Raw genomic sequence first — 19709 nt, 5'->3', positions numbered from 1 at the left:
CTTGCAGCTGCAGCAGGCACCCGGCACCCGTGGGTGGGACCTCGCCCGCCCTTTGGGAGCGGGGAAAGGCACCCGGGGGTGGGGGGCATCACCCCAGCCGGGGCCAGTTCTCCCCTCCCAAGTTCGGGGAGGAAGAAGAAAGACGAGGCTTTCCTCCAACAACCGCGGCTCTGTGCACCAGGAGGAGGGGAGGGGACCGCCCCCCCATACACATACACTTTCCAACAGAGACAAGAGGCACCCACCTGGCCATTGGATTTGGAGGGAGAGACCGATACGGCCTCTGCCGACTTCTGGGCGATCACGTCTCCTTTCGCTGCCTTGGAGCCCTGGCTTCCCATGTCTGCGCGATGCACAAGCCAAATCCCCCGCCCGGGAAAAAACAAAAAACAGGGAAAAAAAGAGAAAAAAAGCCCCAAGAGAGAAAGAGAGCGGCTGGGGGGGCGCCCGAGACCCCGCCGCGCTGTCGGCTCAGCGTCGTCCTCCTTCAGGCGGAGGGAGAAGAAGTAGCGCCCGGGCGGCGAAGTCCCGGGCTGCTACGGCCAGAGCCCAGTGCGGAGCGCGCGGGGCGGGGGTCGGGGGCCCCCGGCGGGGAGAGAGCGGCCTGGCAGCAGGCAGGTCCGGCCCGGCTCGGCAGCTCCGCGCACCCAGACCGAGACAATCCCCCGCGCCCGCTAATAAGCTATGGAGCGGGGGCGTGGCGGACATTTAAATGCCCGCCCAAGGGGCGGTGCCGGCTGCTGAGCCCCCCGCACAAAGGGAAGGGCCTGGGCCCCCATGCAGGGGGAGGCGGAGGCCGTGGGGGTCGCCCCCAGCTTGGCCCTGCTCCCCTCGGGAAGCTGTCCAGCTGGTTCCCTCTGCCCCGGAGCAGCTCGCGCACAAAGCCGAGCTCCAGGTGCCGCGGAGCAGCTTGGGCCTCTCGCCCGGTGGGCGGCTTGCCCGGCTTCAAAAGCACGCCTCTGCCTCAGTTGCCGCGCACGTAGGTTTGCTGCACCTCCTCACCCCTTGCAAATCCCTGGATCTGGAAGGAGGCAGCCTGAGGGTCAATATTGTGGCAGTGGTGGCCTTAGGGGCGTTTGGGGCCCCTTCGAGGCTTAATTTTGATGACCTGTAAGCAAGTTGGACATTTGCCCCAAAACTTTGGGGTCCTGGGTGCTTGCCTGGTTTGCCATCCCCTAAGGCTGCCACTGGTTGTAGCCCCCGTGGCCTGGAAGCCATGCCAGGGCAAGGATTTCTGAGGGTGATCTCTTTTGTTGGACTATGTAGCTGGGATGAAGTTAGCTGACCTTTCCCATGCAAGACCTTCCTTTGGGGCCTCTAAGAAGAGTCCTTCTTCTCCCCCCCATGTCTGCTTTTGTGCAGTTGAGGGCACCTGGCATCTGTTTTGTTTCGTAGTTTCCCCCTCTCCATGCACATACATCTCTTAGCCCCAGCTGAGCCAGACTTTTCTTTTTTTTGCTCTTTCTTGAGTGGATCTTTCATAGGGCAAGATGAGAGAAAAAAGGCATTGAGCAAACTAGCAAGATGTCAGAGTAGAAAACCAGCCCCCAAAATATCCAGGGCTGAGGGCTGCAGGTGAACCTACATGGAACTTTTTCATTTGCATTTGCTGAAGTTTCCCATTGACGTGGCCTCTGCCATCACTGGCAAGCAAGGTTAGAACTTGGTGAAGGAAACCGGACCAGGGGCTTTGTTTCCGGAGGTACTGAGCCTCTGGTGTCCCTCAGCTGGAACAGATTATGCTCAGCACTTCTGCCAATCAGGCTAGGAGTCGGGTTCAAATTGGCCCCGTCTGGTTTAAAACGGCCACAGTTGATGCTACCAGCCCTCCCACGGGAAGCAGCAGGGAGGCTCAGGGTGTCATGCTCCAGTGAAAGCTGTTTCCCAGGCATCCAACAAAGTGAGGTAGCCCCCATGCATCTCCTGCCTTATAAAAAGCACGGCGTATGGGTAGAGAATAGGTAAGTCTGAAGAGTTGAGGTTAGAGTATCATGGTCCCAACAGGTTGCTCAGCTACTGGGCCTTGCTACTCTGCTGTCATGCTTCCTGTGGGGGTCATTTAGCAATTGCACAGCAGCTTTGCATTCCTGCAGGAGTGAGGTGCTCCCATCTTGCTTATCAGGGACTGATCTTGTACTTGTGTGCTTCATTCCTCCCTAGCCTCATAGTTATCCTGGCTTTGGCCAGCAAAGGAACAAGATCGGTGTCTCCCTGCAAGGAGTTAATGCTTAGCCTTACTTGGCTCTACGTGTAGCTTTAGCTTCCAGGAGCAGGACAACCTAGTGCAACCAGCTGTGTGCTGCTGCAATAAAGGGGTAGGATCAAGGCCAGCATCTGGGCTGGAAAACAATGGCATGTTGTATTTGTTTTACCAACAAGGTCATGTTTTGTCTTCCCTTCCCCCGCCCCCCACTGCTGGAGCGAAATATCTGTGTTAATTAAAATAGACCTCATCTTCCTTATTGACTCTTGGTTGTCAGTTGATAAAGCCTTTGAATGGGTGCCATGTGTCTTTTCATTTGTCCTCCTGATCTTTAATCCATATGTTAAAATCTGGAGTTGCCCAATGGGCCATAAGGGCAGTGAAGGGGCCATTGAGGATTTATAGGACTTAACTGAATGCCTCTGTTTAGAATTCTAAATTCTCAAGCCCTTGTGAGCTCCAGAGAGCTGAAGGGTGGGTTTCACTGAATCCCTTAGGCAGCATCAGATAAAAACACTGCCTTTTCTTTTCTTTTTCTTTTTAGTTCAGCACCACAAAATATTTTATTCTTAAAGGAGGAATGTGGGTGCAAAGCTCACTTGCTTTACATGCTGGGACACATGCACACAAAAAGAAAACAGCCAGGGAATATGGTGTTATGGGTGCCTCTTCTCACTGTAGCAGGAGTGTCAGGTCTGCCCTGATTTCTGGGTTGGGCCCGTTCCTGTGCAATCCTCCCCATTGCTAATTCATTTTTCCAAAACTTTCGGAGCATGTTCACAACCGTGTTCACAAACATGGGTGAGTTTACTGCCAGGAGGATTCATTTTCTTCTGTCTCCCCCACAGAATGGACACAGCATGGACAGATGCAGTGCGAGTTTCTCCCACGCTGCATCACCCTACGTATCTGTCCCCTTACCTGGAGAGAGCACCTGGACTAAAGAGAGAATTCAATCCATTCAGTCCTCTGTGTTGCTGGGACAGATGCTGAAGCACGCTGCAGGCCCAGGCTTTGTGGAATGGGACTGATGCCATCAGTTTGCAGAAGCCATCAAACAGTCACGAGATGGTCTAGTCTTCACTGCACCTCAAGCTATGGTAAGCGTAACTATAGTCAGACCTGCACAGCCAGGCGGCATTTACAGCCAACCGTTCAATATTCCATCTAAAAAATGTATCAGCCTTTATGGCCTGTCTAGACCTGCTGCCTGCTCTGTTGCTATTGTTGCCTTCTGAGAAATGGAGGGCAGCTATCCCATGTTGATTGCTTTAGCTGGCAATATAAAGGGCTAGAAAGCTGCAGAGTGTTCTCCCAGGCACCCCTCAGTGTACCCTGGCACAGACATCTGAGAGATGAGAGGACTGGCCAGCCTGAATTCAAAGACATGAGTAAATAGGCGGGATAGGCAGCAGTGGCAGGACATGTCAGATCCCACATGCAGCCTGATTGTTATGTTAATGAGAACCCAGTCTTCAGGCAAGGTCAAAATGCAGGATCCTTTAGTTGTCTGGGGGCACTGATTGGTAACAGCTGTAACCTCCGTCACAGTGGTCGGAGCAGAGCAGCTTTTGGAGTTGCTGCTAAGCTTAGCTGGCTTTGAAACTGCGGCACAAAAATGAAAGCTTTTTACCAGTCTTGAGCAATCCACTTTCCCCTTGTGCCTGTTTGTTGTTCTGGCACATGAATATTATGTTCACCTGACTTGTGTCACTCCTGTTGATTATCATGCAAAGTGTGTGCATATGCCTGGCTCCACCTGAAGTCCTGGTGAAGAATTTGGCACTCTAGAGCCCCTGCTACATCTTCAATTGGGGTGGGCAATTATTTTGGGCAGAGGGCCACTTACTGAGTTTTGGCAAGCTGTCAAGGGCTGCATGACAGGCAGCCCAGGTCAGATTAATATTAATTTTCTAAATTTTTTAGGGGCTCTACGGGCTGGATAGGATGGCCTGGTGGGCCGCATCTGGCCCCCAAGCTGCATTTTGCCCACCTCTGCCTTAGATATATCACTCAATTAATTAACTGGTTAAGCATGCAATAAATTTAGACCAGCCACACTGGCAAAGTAATTATCACACTAAAAATGACTGTCCAGCTACAAAAAGAGCCAACCAGCTATCAAGTTAGTGCTTAATATGCATAGCAATTCTGTCGGTGGTTTCTATCGAGCTTTCATTTGAACACGTAGCGGGGCCCTAGAAATGAAATGACAGCCAGAAGAATCAAAACCAGGGCTGGAAACAAGATTGACAGTGAAATGTCTCTCAATCTTGCTGACATTTCCTTGTGTGGGCAAGAGCTGTCCTCCTTCGGTGTGGGTGGAGATAAAGCTGTGTCCTGTAGTTTGCCTTGCCTGTGTTGAGTGCTGTATGTGTTTGTGTTTTGCTGTGGAGGGGCGTCATCCTCTGAAAGTGAGATCTAAGGAGCCGTCCTGGTGTCTCCTGGACACCATTCTCTGCTGCTGCTTTGTGTTCTCTATTACATCTCGTCTATCCCAGCGAAAGTCCTGGTCTGTCTGTGCCAGTCTGTCGGAGCAGGGGCTTTGCTGCATAATGCCTTAATGACTGGAATGGAACGTGGAGTCAGTGGAGCAGGAGTATTGCCTGTGCCTTACCAAACACAATCTAGCCGTTCCTCTCCCTGGTAGCTGTTTGCTAGGAAGGGATTTTCCTCAATGAAGCAATAGGCTGGCAATGTCTGAGTGACAGGGCTTGTTTAGCAGAAGGAAGGGATTTATTGGAAATGAGGGGGGGAACCCCATTCTGAGAGCTGTGTCCCTGGGGAATTGTGTAGCTTCACTGGTGCTACTTGCTGGCTGGAGCGCTGCTCACAGGTTTTTCTCCATCTGTGTCCCCCCTCCCCCCATGCAGAACCCAGATCCCTTTTTCATTTTGCTCCAGGGGAGAAAGTGCTTTACACCCCGCTGCGCCCCTGCCACAGTGATCATGGGCCAGAGCTAAAGTGATGGGAGGCAGATGTGATGTTTCTAAAGGGCAAACTTTAGCATGATTAGCGAGGTCAAGATGCAGCCCTGCTGGGGAGGGGGGAAATGGCCCCTTTCATCATCATCATCGTCATCATGGATACACTAGATCTTGCTTACGTTTTGACAGAAGCTTTCATCGCAAAAGATCGCTGACCACCAAGTCGCTCTCCTTTTAGAAAGGACTTTAAATCGCCTCTTCTTCTGTGAAGCCAAAAAGGAATGCGTTTCCCCTGGATTTCCCACTGTGTCCCATCATCTTGTCTACTCTGTCCATTCTTTGTGTATCGTTGACGCTGGAGTTCACTAGGACTGGGGCTTTTTTCTGCTTGCAGTAGGAAATCTTGCTGCAGTGTCAGTGCTCTGATCTTCACCTGAGATACGCCTGGGACCCTGGGAACTGTGGTCTGCCTGGGTAGCTCTGATTGCAAATTTTGGCCCTTTTCTGACAGAGAGGGGCAGGGGCTGCTTTCTTTTTGTTTTGTATGGGGCAGAGCACATTGCTAGATGGCATGGCGAAACTCTGCACTAATAATCAAAGGGTCTCTGAAATGCAGCTAGCTCTGGGGTGCGGGGCTGCAGCCTGCTTTCAGCAAGGCAGCACCCTGCAGGAGAGTCAAACTCACTGATGTCACTACCAATCCTTTCGCTGCTTTGAATGGGCTTTGGGCAAGTGCCAAAAGTCGCATGGTGCAGCAGACACAGGCAAGTCTACCTGTTTTTTCCATGTGATGCTCATGCCTAAAAGTCCTCCTGGAGGAGATGTCTGTGCTGATGTTACTTTCTGTTTTTAGAGCCTAGTTAAAGCACCAAAGATTATTAATTTATTCCGTGTTAAGTGCTGACAGCCTGCAGGAGACAGACGCAAACATTGTTCCTGCCTGAGGAGCTTAGACTCCAGCTAGAAGGACAGCACCATTTGCAGCCTCACACCCTGACCCTGTCTCCTTTGTTATTCATCCAGCTTGCATTTAAGAATTAACGTGATTATTTATTCATTTATATGGAGTCTTTCACAAGTGTCTTCTCATCTGCTAGTGGATCTTAACTGAGTTGGAGGCAGCCCCACCAGGATAGACAATGCCACTCGGCATAAAGGAGAAGGCTTTCCATTTTGCTTTAAAAATAGCAACGGAATTAGCTAATTAGATCTCTCTGGGGAGAGAATTCCAGCAGGAAGAACACGGGCCAAAGCTGCGCTCCTTTGAATGTGCAGAAGGGAAAGCGTGAACTGGAACATCCTAGCATCGGCATAGCTCAAGTGTGGAAATACTCGGGGCTCTTTAGAGACGGGGCTGAAACCTTGGTGTTTGGAGTTGGCTCCTCAATCCACACCTAGGCCTTTGATGGGCAGAGATTGTACCACTTTAAATGTACCTGTGCGTGGTTCAAGCAGTGCAACGCGTGGATGCAGTTATATTAACAGAGACAGGCTCCTGTTGACACCATGCAAAGGTGATTTCTGCAAAATGGCTATCTAAAAACTAAGCACTGGTACTGTTGCACTGATGTAGCTGTCAGTGATCTCTGCATAGTTCCAACTCTATGAATACCAGAAAGCATAGTCGTCTGAACACATGGACAGTTAGCTTGGTGTTCAGATGTGCTCAGCCGTGTCCGCACTACAGGCATCTTCTTGCATCCCTCTATTTTGGGGTTAGAAAAGGTGTGATCCCTGACTGACAGCTGTGCAGCCAGAAGCCCTTGGCATAGATGTCATTATGTTGGCAAAACCATTCTTCTCCCAGCCTAGGTTTTATGATATCAGGCTACCCCGTGCCTTTGCCAGTAGCCATATTATACAGCTGTTCCTCTACTAGTGTTCCTAATATAATGGACATAAGGACTTAGCCCCTCTGGTTAAGTCCAACAAGCCCTATTTCCACTGTCCTTGCTGATGAATGAAAAAGCAGGGTAATGGCATGAGTAACGAGGGCGGTAGATCAGGAAGTAGCGTGAGGATGGAGTAAGTGAAGAAAGCAGTCAGGAGATTATTGCAATAATTGGTGACTGATGCCCGTGCAGCCAAGAACCTCAAAGCATTTTGCAAGGGTGTGTGCGTGTCACTTGCTGTTTGGAGAAACCCAGGATGGGAAAGTGACTTGTCCACGGACTCAGTGAAATCCTTTTGCAGAAGTGGCCTTTGTTTCTGTGAGTTTAATTCACTTCCAAAAAGAACTAGGGTGGATATGCTGGGGGGGGGAGGAAATGTACTAAGGCTCTTGGTCTAGATTAATTTAGCTTTTCCTTCTGATGTGTCCTCATGCAGATGTGCCCTGTGAGGCCACTCACTGACTTGGATGCAGATGCCCCACCAGAGTAGAAGAGACTGTTGACCAGCACACTAAAACTTTCCCACTTCAGGAACTTGGGGCTAGATGCAGACAAAAAGGGTCTTGGGTATATGACAGTGCACACCAGGCCAGCTGCATGTGCATGGCTACCAAGTGGCTTGGGCAGGATCATCAGATAGGACACTATTTGGAGCTAAAGCCATGAGCAATAGCCTTTGGACCAAGAGGGCACGCAGGTATACACATGGGAATTGGCTGAGATTATGGCAGAGATGGTCTAGGTGGTTGTCTGGTGCCTGCGTGAAAACACGGCCTAGATTAACACCAGCCCTGGTACCAAGACTGACTGTAGGGGTCTGGCTACACCAGCCCCGGTTTCATCCATCTCTACCCTAGTGTTGGGTTACTCCGTGCTGCCCAGGCACTTTCACTAGAGACAGCAGCTTTGTGCCAAGGGGCTTGGGAGTCCGTTCTGCTTTGACGCTGGTGTCTGGTAGAGGGAATCATCAGTGACCTTTACTTTCTGTGCAGCTGCCGAGGAAAATAATGGGCTAAAGGTGGAGGGGAGGGGAGGGGAGGGGGACATCAAGAGCGCTGAGAATTGTACGATCCAAATTCACTCTCTCCTGTCATACAGAAGAGACTACAGCATATCCCACAATGGCTGGATTGTCCACGCTTTTGAAATGCACCTGGGTGGGAGGCTGGTTTGGTTTCCGTAGAATATGATAGCAGCTGAGTATTGGAGGCTTTCAAGATAGGAGGTGGCTTTGGGAGGGAACTTTTCCTGTTTTTGCCAGGTGACGCAATCAGCATGGACTCTGTGGAGGAACGTTGCTGCCAGCATTTTCCTAGCACGCTGTGCCAGGATCTTGTCCCTCTCCAGACGTGGCTGCTGCTTCACGGTGGGGGAAGGAGGCTTTTGCGTGTACAGCTTTTTGTGGCTTCCTTTAGGAGAAGGAGGAAAAAAAAAAGTGCGGCGTTGCTCTTGTCTGTTTATTTAATTTCATTTGTATCATCCTGTTGTCACTACTGGCTGGAAAGCAGCAGCTGAGCTTGATCTGGATTATCTCATGTTAATCTTAGATGTCTCTAGCGATGGCATTTGTGTAGATGCCCATCACCAGACTTCAAAGAGGATGAGTCCAAGTGTGCGTGTAATCTGATCTAGTAGATCTCTGAATCTGGGATCTCTGAAAGTCTGTGGAAGAACTGAGTTGTAGCAGAACTCCAGGAAGGGTCTGCCTCCCTTCTTCCACGAAGCCGAGCAGGGGAGCGGAAGACAGGCTTGGCGTGTCTCTTCGTTGGACCCAGACGCAGAGGACACGTCTTCCTTTAGCAGAGGTGCCAGGAGTCCCTTTACTAGGAAATCCCCTGGGCCTGGGGTTTCCAGCAAGATGGCTGTGACTCCACACTTTCACTTTCGTTCAATCACATTAAATGGCCCAGCTAACTCTCGTGTTCATGCCTGAGCCACCCAGACTAAGGAACAGGGGCCTTACACAGCAGAGCTGAATCCCAAGCACCCATTGCTCTTGGTAGGGAAGACCCCCATAGCGGTCAGGATCTTGGGTCACATTGCTGCTGTTTGCGTGGCTTGTCATTGCCTTCTGGAGCAGGCTTATCACATCAGTCGCCCTGTGTATGCAGGCAGGATTGAGCCATGGTCCGTTCTGGCCCTCAGGGCCTTGTGATGATGATAAATGTTGCTGCGGGTCCTAAGAGATAGAGGCCAAGGGCCTGATTTCCTCATTTGCCTCTCCATCAAAGCAGCTCCATTGACTTGAATGAAGTCACTCCTGGTTTACACAAGCCTGAGAGAAGAATTGAGTCAGGAGAGATTAGCAACCCTGAGTCAACAAGGGAGGCAAGAAAGTGGGAGCCACTTTGTTTCTTATCTCCAAGGCCATTTGCCCTCCTTTTGGCCAAGGGTTTGAATGTTAACAAAAGCCCCAAGCCCCATCAGCTGCCAGCTGGAGCTGAGGCAGGCAGGGGAGGAGGCTGCACTCCGTATCTTCTCCTCTGCCCTCCATGCCTGGGGGCAGTGCTAAGTTGGCAGCTCAGGGAGCCCGGGATTGTCTTTCCCTCATAGAAGATGGCATGGGACCAGGACACCAGCATCCCTCATGCCCATCCTACCTCTAGTAGCACTGCCCTACAGGGATCCCTGCTAGATGTGCAGGGAGAAGTCAGGTGCTGGAGCCGATTTCAAGCTGTGATTTCTCTGCCGAGGCTGCCAGCATGTGGCCCGTTTGCGTGATACCAAGACTCACTCAGGAGTTAGACTGAGATCTGCCCAATGTATTACCCTCAGGCCACCCCTCACGATGTGCTGCCAGCCCTCAGTCTTAGTTCAGACTGGCCAGGCTTGACCCAGCACCCATGGGGTAAAAGGCTTCCTGCCTTCTCACCCAGCCCGCTTTGCCCCTTTCAGCTCCAGCTGAAAGAGCAGTAGCTCATCGCATGCTGTCCTCAGTGCAGGATGCTCTCGCCACATGCTTTATCTCCTTCAGCCTTGCTGGAGGCTGCGCTTCAGTTCCGGTAATGAGCTCCCTGACCTTGAGCAGCCAGTCCAGTGCCAGTTGGGTCACATTATGGCAGCAGGCCAGCGGCCAAGGTTTCTCCAGAGAGAAAGGGGGCTGCAGCTTCCAGCTGGCAATGGGGGACAGAAGGGTGGCGTGGGAAGGCGGCTGGATGCTACCGAGCGTTGCACAGTGCTCTTTCCCCAGCCCAGCTCAGGCCAGGCTGCTGCTCCGTCGGTTCCTGGAGGGCACTCTGGGGATGGGGGCTGAGGAGGGAGCTCATTTTCAGAGCCTCCTTCCTCTTTAGGAGGAAAGTTTATAATGAAAACAAAAGTGACTTTCAGTCCAAATGGAACTTTTCCCAATCTGCTTCCTCCCGGACCTGCACCTCCATGGACGCTCCGGCCTGTCTGTGCCCTGTGAAGCACTACAGCAAAACTCCTGCCCCGTCTTGTGGTGCCAAGATGCACAATGTCCCATTGCGGTGCAAAGGTCCCTTCCCTGGAGAGCCTGTGGTGTGAAAGCCCTGGGTGAATATCCTAAGTGAATCACAGACATGGGGTGAGATGTTCAGGTTGTAACCATATTGGTCTAGAGGCAGGAGGAGTTGAAGGAAGGTGTTGCACTCACTCACGTGTGCATGGTGCTGGCCCTATGTATCCTGGGGTGTTTTCTGGTTTGCTTCCTACCCCGTGCAGGCCACGGTGCTCCTGGGCGGTGCCATCAGGTGGATGTAGGACCAGCTGGTGACTTACAGAATAGATGGTGAATGCCTCCTGTTGGAAAGGATCTTGGGGTCTCCTTATGCCACCCTGCTTACTTAGGCAGAACCCCTGTTGAAGTCAGTGGGAGTTTTGTGCGACTGAGGACTGCTGCATTGGGACTCTATATGGGGACCATCATCAACCAGCCTCTGATTAGTGCCTGTGATAAACCCTCTGTGTAAATCTCTTCTCTTTGCCCTAACCCAGATGAACTAGGGGTAGGAACATGGCAGCCTCACTCCTACCCTGCTTACTGGAAGCAACAGGCACTGGTTTCAAAACGTTGGTGAGCCAGGTGCCCTGTCCGTGCTGGCTCTCCTTTCCTCACCAGCATTGGTGGGCCGCTCCTTGGGGGCATGAACATGCTGCTGTTGGAGGTGTGACTTACAACACATGTGAGCACATCTGTGCAGGCTTTAATATAGCCAGTGTGGGTTGCCAACAGCAGTGAACATGTGGCAGTATGGACTTCAGTGTATTATACCAGCCTGGGCATTCACCAGGGCCTCTGGCTGGAGTCTGTGCTACCCTGTCTGCCCTGCAGTCTGTGCTGCCCAGGCCGTGGTCCCACTTCGGGTTGCATCTGAGACTGTCAAGGCTTGAACAAGCTCACCAGGAAAGCCCCCTTGCTTTCTGCTGCTCTGCGCTTGCATCCTGTTATCCAATTGCAAACCCCTCCAGCCTCCCTTGGTAATAACCACAGAGAAAGCTGCTGAGCCCCTGGGACTGAATCCCCCGCTCTGGGGCAACGGCAGACCTGCCACCCCCTCCAGCCTGGGTGAACCTGAGCCGTCCAGAGTTGAACTTGGGCCACAGTCATTGGACGGGGCCCTTCCTGGATGAGGCAAAACAGTTCCCGTCATCTGCCCCTGGGTGCGCGGGCTCCGCTGATTGGGGCACAGGAAAATGGTTTGCTGATGCTCTCTCTGGCACTCTGGGTCCTTTTTCTTCTCTCCCCCCCACCTCCCTCAAAGGCAGCTCTGCAATGTATGGGCCTCTTTCTCCCTGCGAGTCAATGTGTCTTTTTGTTGGGCTGCTGGGTTTTGATGCCTGTGAGCAGGGAGAGACAATACGTGGCATTGTTCCCTTTCAGCAACATCTGACGGTCCGGGAGTGAGAGAGAGAGAGCACCAGTGTGTGCAGAGAGGACGGAGATGGGGGATGGGACTGGGACAGGCTCGGGATCAGAAAAGAGCCAGTGACACAGGCAGAGGCCTGGGCTCCAGTGTGACCTGCCGGGGGGAGAGGAGGGGGAGGCATTGTGGGGAAATCCAGCCCCAGGAAGACTCTGTAGGGGCTGCCCCAATGAAGTCAGAGCCAAAAAATAGCCGTTGATCTCCATTGCAAGGAAGCGGCGTGTTGTGTCTGGGGTGAGCTGAGTGCCGGGGGGGCCCTGGGGTGTTGAGGCAGGTCCTCTCCGGGGCTTTGTCTTTTGGGAACTGTTCTGAAATCACCTGCTGGTACAGGAGAACCCACTGGGGCCATCCTGTGTTTTTTCCCCTTACTGGGAATTGGAGCTAGCTGGTCTCACCTCCATCCATGGTGGGTAAATCCTTCCACGCTCTGCCCTTTGCCTGGTGTGGGGTGGCTCCAGCCGCCCTATCAACTCAGCCATCCAGGAGGGTCAAGGGGGAGTGAGTCTTTGGATGAAGCAGGGAAGGCAGGGGGAAGAGGAAATTCCAGACCTGAACTGCAGCAGCCTCGTAGTTTCCAGCCTAGGGGCTCTTTCTGCTCGCTGCCGCACCTGGTTCATTGTCCAGGGGGGTTCTTTGCCCAGTGGCTCTGAACCAAGCCTCAGATCCAAAACTTGGGTAAAGAGAGGCTGGTGCTTGGGGGTGGGGTGGATGCAACAGTTTGTCCTGAGCTGTTGGTTTCCCCAAGCCAGAAGAAGCTTGCAGGATGATGGATGGACAAGCTTGCAGGATGCTTGCAGGATAATGGACAAGAAGTGCGTAGAGAATAAACATCGGGGTGAGGAACACACGACAGAGGTCTGTGGTGGTGGTTTGTGCTCTGATGGAAGGTGCGTGGATGCTGCAGTGAGGAGCTGGCTATCGAAACCCGCGTGGAGTGGAAGATGCAAGCTGGGAGCTGTCCGGGATCCGTGGATCCCTAAACCACGTTCCATCGCGGTCGCTTTACGCCCGTTCTTCCCAGCCCAGGTGCTCTGTGTGCGGTGTGACAAACGTCTGCAGCACAGAGCCGTTCTGGGTGCTGCTGGCTGGTTCTTTGGTTGGAGACTGAGTACCTCAGGACATCTCTCCAGGGAAGCCTGGCAGCGGGGCATGCACTGCATGTTGCATCTCTGAGGTGGACAGCAAAGTCCTTCAGTTTTGAGGGGTGTCAGTCTGGTGTCTACCCTTGTGTGAAAGCTTGATAACAACTTTAAGATTACTAGGCAAAAGGCTGAAGTAGAAGGAAGGATGTTGCATTACTGTTAAGGTGTTTTTGTATTGGCTCATGGTTTCCTTTTGGTTCCTGGAAGCTGCAGAGCCAGGAGAACTGGGGGACAGACATACTTCCAAGCCCATGTGGGATGTCTACAGGGGCATGAACATCCTTGCAGCCCAGAGCCTACAGCTGGTGCTAGCCAGGAAGGGGCTGATGGCGACTGAGGGGTGAACTCTACAGTCCTTTCTTGGGCACAAGCTCCCTTGGCTCTGCAGGCTGTGGGCTTTGGCCTCTAGTCCCAGTCACCACCTGGACTCCCTTGGCTTTGGTGGCTCTCCTTGGTGAGGTCAGTGGGCAGGGTGCCCAGGTGACATGCTGGGGGCTGTGGGGCTGGGGTTTCCTGTCTGCAGAGTCCAGTGGGGGCCTGAGGTCTCTCTGGGGTTGCCTCTTTTCCCAGGAGTGGTAGTGAGCACAATAAATGGATGGCAGGCCACTGTGCTGTTGTCTTTTTGCAGCCTCTGCCCCAGCAGGCTGAGACAACAGCACTGAGAGGTGCAAACTTCCCCCATTCATCAGAATGGACTGTTAACTTTAAAGCCTCATTAGAAACCCTGAAATGTCAACACCATTAACCTTTTCACTGCTGCTCCCTCTACCAGAAGATCCCAGCTCCCCTGCCTTTGCCTCTGCAGCGGGGAGGTTTCTGAAGTTTAATTAATCTGAGAGAGCATGGCCCTAGATACTGGGGAAGGGCTGAGTGACCTTGGACGTGTGGCTTCATATGTTTGCACCTTGGCATCCCCGTCTCCGGACTAGGAGTGGCGATATGGGATATTATATGAAGCCCTCTCACGCAGGTGGATGAGAACTATCATACAGGTAGAAAGGATGGTTCACTATTACTGGGAAAGGCAATTCCAGGGTAGCCCACATGTATTCATGCATGAAGGCCTGGAAACCCTCTCTCTCTCTGCGCCAGCCTGTGTCTAGGCCAGGACAGTAGCGCCTCAAAGTTCCCTGCATTATTCAGTCAGGACTCACAGTAGAGATGATAGCCTTTATTAGACCAACAAGATTTTTGCAAAAAAGAATAAAATAAAATTGCAAGCTTTCGGGCACAAACGCCCTTCATCAGGCATTGGAGAAAAGATGGTAAAAATTCTTCTGGGTAGAAATGAAAGTTCATATTTCACAGAGGAGTCCATGCACTAGCCCTTCCAGTGCTTTAGGCAGCTTCCTTGTGAAGCCGAGACCTTTGTACCCTGTCATAGAAAAACGGGGGAGGGGAAAAGTGGGATGGCTTAGCAGTTAGAGCACTCAACTGGATGGTGGGAGGCTCAGGCTCAAGACTCCTGCTCTGCCTGACTTGGAGCCGAGCTGTTTTGGGGCTTTCCCCTCTTGTCTGACCCAAAAATGCCAGCCCTCCGGTGCATACCTCAGTCTGACTCATGGAAATCCCAGTAGCAGAAAATTCCTGACCGGCTCCATTCCTAGTGCCTGCAGGGAGCCACTGTGGAGTCCTAGGGAACCCGATTCAGCGAGTCCCTTGACTGTAATATGCCATTACTCGCATGCTGTGGAAGGCCCCATGTTCTCCCTGTAAAACCCAGTTCATGGCAGGGCTTTCTCTCTGCAAGTCAGTCCTGTGCTTATTAGTCACAGTGTGAACTGGGGTCTGGAGGGCAGAGTTGAGCAGTAAAGGTGTGACCAGCAGCACAGCTGTTCATGAGGGCTGCTGGGGAACTGCACGTCCTTCTTTCTGGATTGTTTACAACTTTCCAGCAAAAATCCCCCCTCCTTACCTCTCTGGTAGTGGTTGCTTCGTTACCAGGAGCAAAATTCCCCTTCTCACAAAACAAAACCAAAAGTGCTATTATAGTAAGTGCTGCCTCTGCCCTGGCATGGATCCAGGTGCACTCTGCTAGATGGGCTGGGCATCTGCTGCTCCAGGCCCAGACTCATGCAAAGACTAGTGCCTAATTCCCCTGGTGATGGGCATTTTTAAAACCCTACGAATGGTGTTCTTGCTTCTCACATTATGCTCTTGGGTTGCTCAACACCTTTGGGTTGATTTGCCCTGAAAACATGCCGGTGATTCAGTCTTTGCTGGGCTAGCCAGCCTAGCTGCATTTTTGCCCTTCTGGCTCTGTGACCCTGCTCCTTGATCTATGCTGTTACCAGTGGTGCGTCAGAGCACAGTCCTGCTCCATGCTCCTAGCAGGCCGTAGGGGAAGGGGATCAGTAGCCAGGGGAAGGGATTTCTACCTTAAGAGAATAACCTAGCTGACAGCAGATCAGCCCTGGCTCCATTTCACCCCTATTCTTCCGTCTCTCTGGGATGAGGTGCGGGTCTGTGGTGCAGGTGCCAGAGCAAAGCTGTTGTAGACTTCCTCAGAAACTCTGCATTTGAATTGGGTCCCAGAGAAGCGTGGCTGGTTGTGGGAGGATGGGATTTCATCGTAGTACCTCATGGACATAAATCCAGATTACAGAGCCATCGGATCATTGAGACAGTGGCAGACTGTCATGGCCTGGCAAAGCAGGGGCTGAGGGTATGTCAGGCCCAAGGGGCTGTAGCAGAGCTCTCCCTGGGGCTGGGCAGGGCGGGGTAGTCCTGATGATGAAGGATCAAGACTGATGTGCTTTAGTCAGAGCTGTGTTGGGTGACCCCAGGAGCAAGCCAGAGAGGTGGAGGGATCCTAGGACCCGAGGAACAATGAGGCTGGGGTACCAGGGGTCCTGCCATAAATCAAGGAGGAGCATCAGGTGAGTCCAGCCCCCATCCCCTTCTCTAGCCTTACCAGCTCAGTAGCCTGGATCTGAAATATGTTGTTTGCTGAAACCTCGCTGAGGCTCCCTTCTCAGGCAAAGGCTTAGCATAAGGCCATCCGCTTTCATAGACATCAGGGCTGGAAGGGACCTCGGGAGATCATCGAGTCCAGCCCCCCGCCTGAAGGGCAGGAAGTCAGCTGGGGTCATAGGATGCCAGCAAGATAATCAGGAGCTGCTTGTCGGGGCCTCTGGGAAACTCCAGTCAAAAGAGCATAAACCGGTTCCAGGTGCTGAGCCCACAGTGGTGGTGAGCTGGACTCTGCCACGAGAAATCAGAAGACAGTGACTTTTGTTAGCTTAGAGGGAAAACGCTTGGGCTAGACATAGAGCACATACATGCATGTGGAGCTGAAACACACCCCTACTCTCTCACGACCATGGACATAGCCATGCAGCCTAACGGCAACCACACATGCGCAGATGCTCATCTTTATGCACATGGAAGCCCATGATCATGCACAGACCATCCGCAGACACTTGCTCATGCATGCCTGTAAACACCCAGGCATGGGGAAAATATTGTGCACACCCACAGGTGCTTAAATGCAAAGGCTAACAAACCCACACTGACATATGTGCACAAACCCTCACACTTGCACACAAGAATACGTGTGTCCTCATGAAGTTTCCATGAGCATGTGCTAACACCTCGTCTGAAATGCATAGGGAATTTTTAAATATTGTTTGTCTGACCAAATCAATTCCAAAGTCTGTATGGTGCTACCATCAGCAAATATCCTGTCTCCAAGACTCTTCATCCTGGGGCTTCAAATACTCCCAAATCCATGGCAGGCATCCTACGTGCAAACCCCAAGCCCAGAGGCCTTAGGGTTCAGATCCGCCCCTAGTCTCACTTGCCCCTAACCAACAGGCCATAGAAGCAAGCTAAAGGGAAACCTCAAGGGCAACCCCCCCATCACCATACATTGTATAGCTGAGATCCTCCCATTGGGAAGCAGATTTTCCCCAGGGCCAGCCTGCAACTATACCAAGCCATTCAAGGGTGAGAAGAAAGGGATCTCCCTTGCCAGGTCAGTAAAACCACCTGGGCCAAAACTATCATCATGGAAAACCACCTTGATGTATCCTCCCTGCCTCATCTGGAATACACAGGGGCATGTTTGGTTTTTTTTGGAGGGGGGGGGTTGTGTTTTTCCCCCTGCAAAAACAAAAAAATCTATCTATCTGTCCATTCGTCCATCCATCAATCCATCCCTCTGCTAACCTGTCTTGTGACCACTGGTTCACTTGGCAGTCCAAAATACACCTTTACAGCTACACCATTCTTATCCCCGTTACAAAACCGCACCATGCGCCCATGCCCCTACACTCCTGCATGCCTGAGCTCCTGTTTTCCCAACACCTTTAGCAGTCGCAGTTACACAAAGGACCACCTTAGTGCCCTCTCCCCTCCTCACCCCTCAGAGCTCCCCTGCCCATTTGCCCAGCCCTTTCGCTTGTTATTGTATTGTTGTCCTCTCGGTCACCATCATCATCCTCATCATTATCATTCCTGTTCTCTTCAGGGGGCCTGCCTTTGAACAGTCTATGCCAGGCCCCCCTGTTCCATATGATGTTCCCTATCTCTCACCCCTCATCTTCTACCATCTTCCCGTAGTACCAGTACATCTTGCTCGGACCCCTTTTGATGCAGCCCTTGACTGAGAGGTTTGACGTGTGTGCTGCACTGCAAGGCAGGCACAGGGAGTATCGTACGAGTCTCTTGAGTCTCCCTCTCACTTGCGTGCATTTGCACATGCACATCTCCGGCACACTGTGAACTGGGGGTTGCCTTTGGGTATTTAGATGGCATTTGGGTACTCCCAAACGCGCACGGGTGCAAACAAGCCATGCAGATCACTCCTCCCCCACTCCCCTCCCCCGGCCCAGCCCCACCACATGCAGGCAGATCTTTTATTGCCATCATCAACCTCTTTCACCCCCAAAGAGAAATGAAACTGCCTGTGATTAGGGACAAATCAGAGCCACAAAAGCACTTCCCTTTTAAAACAAATCAGAGCCTAATGTGACCATTGTGTCAGTCACCATGGAAATGAGGCCCCCTGCACACACATGTCCCTGGTTTGTGCCACGGGGGACTATCTTCCCCGCCACTGCAGCGGCCACGGACTGAGTTGGAGAAGCCCCAAGGGCCGCTCTGACCCGCGCTTTGCTCCCCTGTGCACTGCATCCAGGGGTGGCCAGGACAGAAGGGGCAAGTCAAGAGTCCTGAGCTTCCCAGTTGCGGGCTCTGTAGGGTGGGTGTCACTGCAGCTCTTCACTGGAAAATGGGCTCTGACAGGGCTTTTTCTTGCCTGGCGCCATAGGGCTTCTGGTGCCCTCAGGTGAGAAGCAGGAGAGGTGGGAATGCTGCAACATCCCTAAGGTTGGCAAGTCATGCTGGCACCTGGGCTTAGATTGTGCTGTGCTAACTCTGACTTCTTTCTGCCGGGAGCAGAGATTGTTTTGCCTTGAGTTACCTGTGTGAAGTTGTTCAGGGTTAGGGTTAGGATTAGGGTTAGGGAGCGTAGCCAGGAGTGACAGGGTAAGCCCGTAGGCTCAGGCGAGGGCAGGGTAGACTTCTAGGGACACTGCACTGGGCCCACTTTCTGGCTGCTCCTGTAGGGCTGCCCAAGGAGAGCCCCTGGGGTTGTGTACCTTGGCCAGGAGCTGTTGGGGCGTGATGGCTTGGCCAGAGGCAGCAGGCATGCCAAACAGGGGTGGGTCGTGGGCAGTGGACTGCTGGCCGGCTGGTGGCTGTGCTCCAAGACCCACACCTGAGTAAGCATCCAGAAAAACCTTTCCTGTCCCAGCACTGCAGCTGGCACGTATCCCCATCCCTCCCTAGAGCCTTCCCCATGGAGGCTGGGCTTTAGGAGCGCCAGGCTGGCCCTAGTTTCTAACCCAAGAGGGCCCACGGAGACTTTGCAACACTGGTTTGAAAAATACCCCACCATTGCAACAACAGGGAAGCCGGTTTAGACCCAGCAGTGCTGTGGGGCGGGTTTGCTCCAAGCAGGGTCAGACAGCATCCTGGAGACACTGTTGAACTGAGAGGTGGCATCAAGCCGCAGGTGATGCAGGCAGCTTCCCGAATTCGGAGACATTCAGGCTTGGTCCTGTTGTTTTTCTGGAGGCGTTCAAGAAGAGGTTGGAGAGCCGCTGGTCGGGGATGACCTAGGCATAGCTATGTCTGTGTTCTGCTAGGGGTATTTCCCACGCTTCTGGGCTTTGATGGTTGCCCCCCCACCCCTTCGGCTACATGCACTGGGGAGTTTTTAAGACTTCCTCAGAGGCTCTGGGCGTTAGCTACAGCCAAGGCTGAGGATTTTGACTGGGCCGTGCTAGTGCTCCTGCTGGGACCAAAGCCAGAGGTTCCTGGCTAGATGGTCTTGCCCCTCTGCTCACGGTCATACTGGTCACTATATCTGGGGTCAGTTTTACCCCATGGTATGGACTGTGGCTTTTTTTGCCTTCCTCTATCGCGGGAAGCATGGCCTTCTACCTGGGATCTCTTGAGTGTATAGTAACATCTTTTTATAGGAGGAGGAGGATCGCTGCCATGGCTCCCCAGCTTTACCTGTGGCAGATTAGGGTGTTATGCCTTGCATTATGTCAGGGTTGAGGGTAGTTTAACGAAGACTTTAGATTATGATTTGTATAGGATGGTTTGGATAGGGAAGATCCTGCCTCAGGCAGGAGGTTAGACTAGATGAC

The 19709-nt window shown here is 52.5% G+C and overlaps 1 protein-coding gene and 1 long non-coding RNA gene across 2 annotated transcripts in view; one reads left to right on the top strand and one right to left on the bottom strand.

Annotated features, from left to right (window-relative positions):
* The window catches only part of MARCKSL1 (MARCKS like 1), a 2473-nt gene extending 1820 nt beyond the window's left edge, over positions 1-653 (bottom strand). The window contains exon 1 of the mRNA XM_019547805.1: positions 246-653. Coding sequence (XP_019403350.1) covers positions 246-341 — 96 coding nt within the window. The 5' untranslated portion in view covers positions 342-653. The remainder of the gene's footprint in view (positions 1-245) is intronic.
* Positions 654-3052: 2399 nt separating this feature from the next.
* LOC109318496 overlaps positions 3053-19709 on the top strand; it is a 98544-nt gene continuing 81887 nt past the window's right edge. Inside the window, exon 1 of the long non-coding RNA XR_002103264.1 lies at positions 3053-3303. This is a non-coding gene — a long non-coding RNA (uncharacterized LOC109318496). The remainder of the gene's footprint in view (positions 3304-19709) is intronic.

The sequence above is a fragment of the Crocodylus porosus genome, unplaced genomic scaffold (assembly GCF_001723895.1).
Source record: "Crocodylus porosus isolate Cpor-Errol unplaced genomic scaffold, CroPor_comp1, whole genome shotgun sequence".
In the NCBI taxonomy this organism is placed as follows: domain Eukaryota; kingdom Metazoa; phylum Chordata; order Crocodylia; family Crocodylidae; genus Crocodylus; species Crocodylus porosus.
The sequence above is the reverse complement of the archived record's forward strand: the minus strand, read 5'-3'. Positions and strand labels throughout refer to the sequence as shown.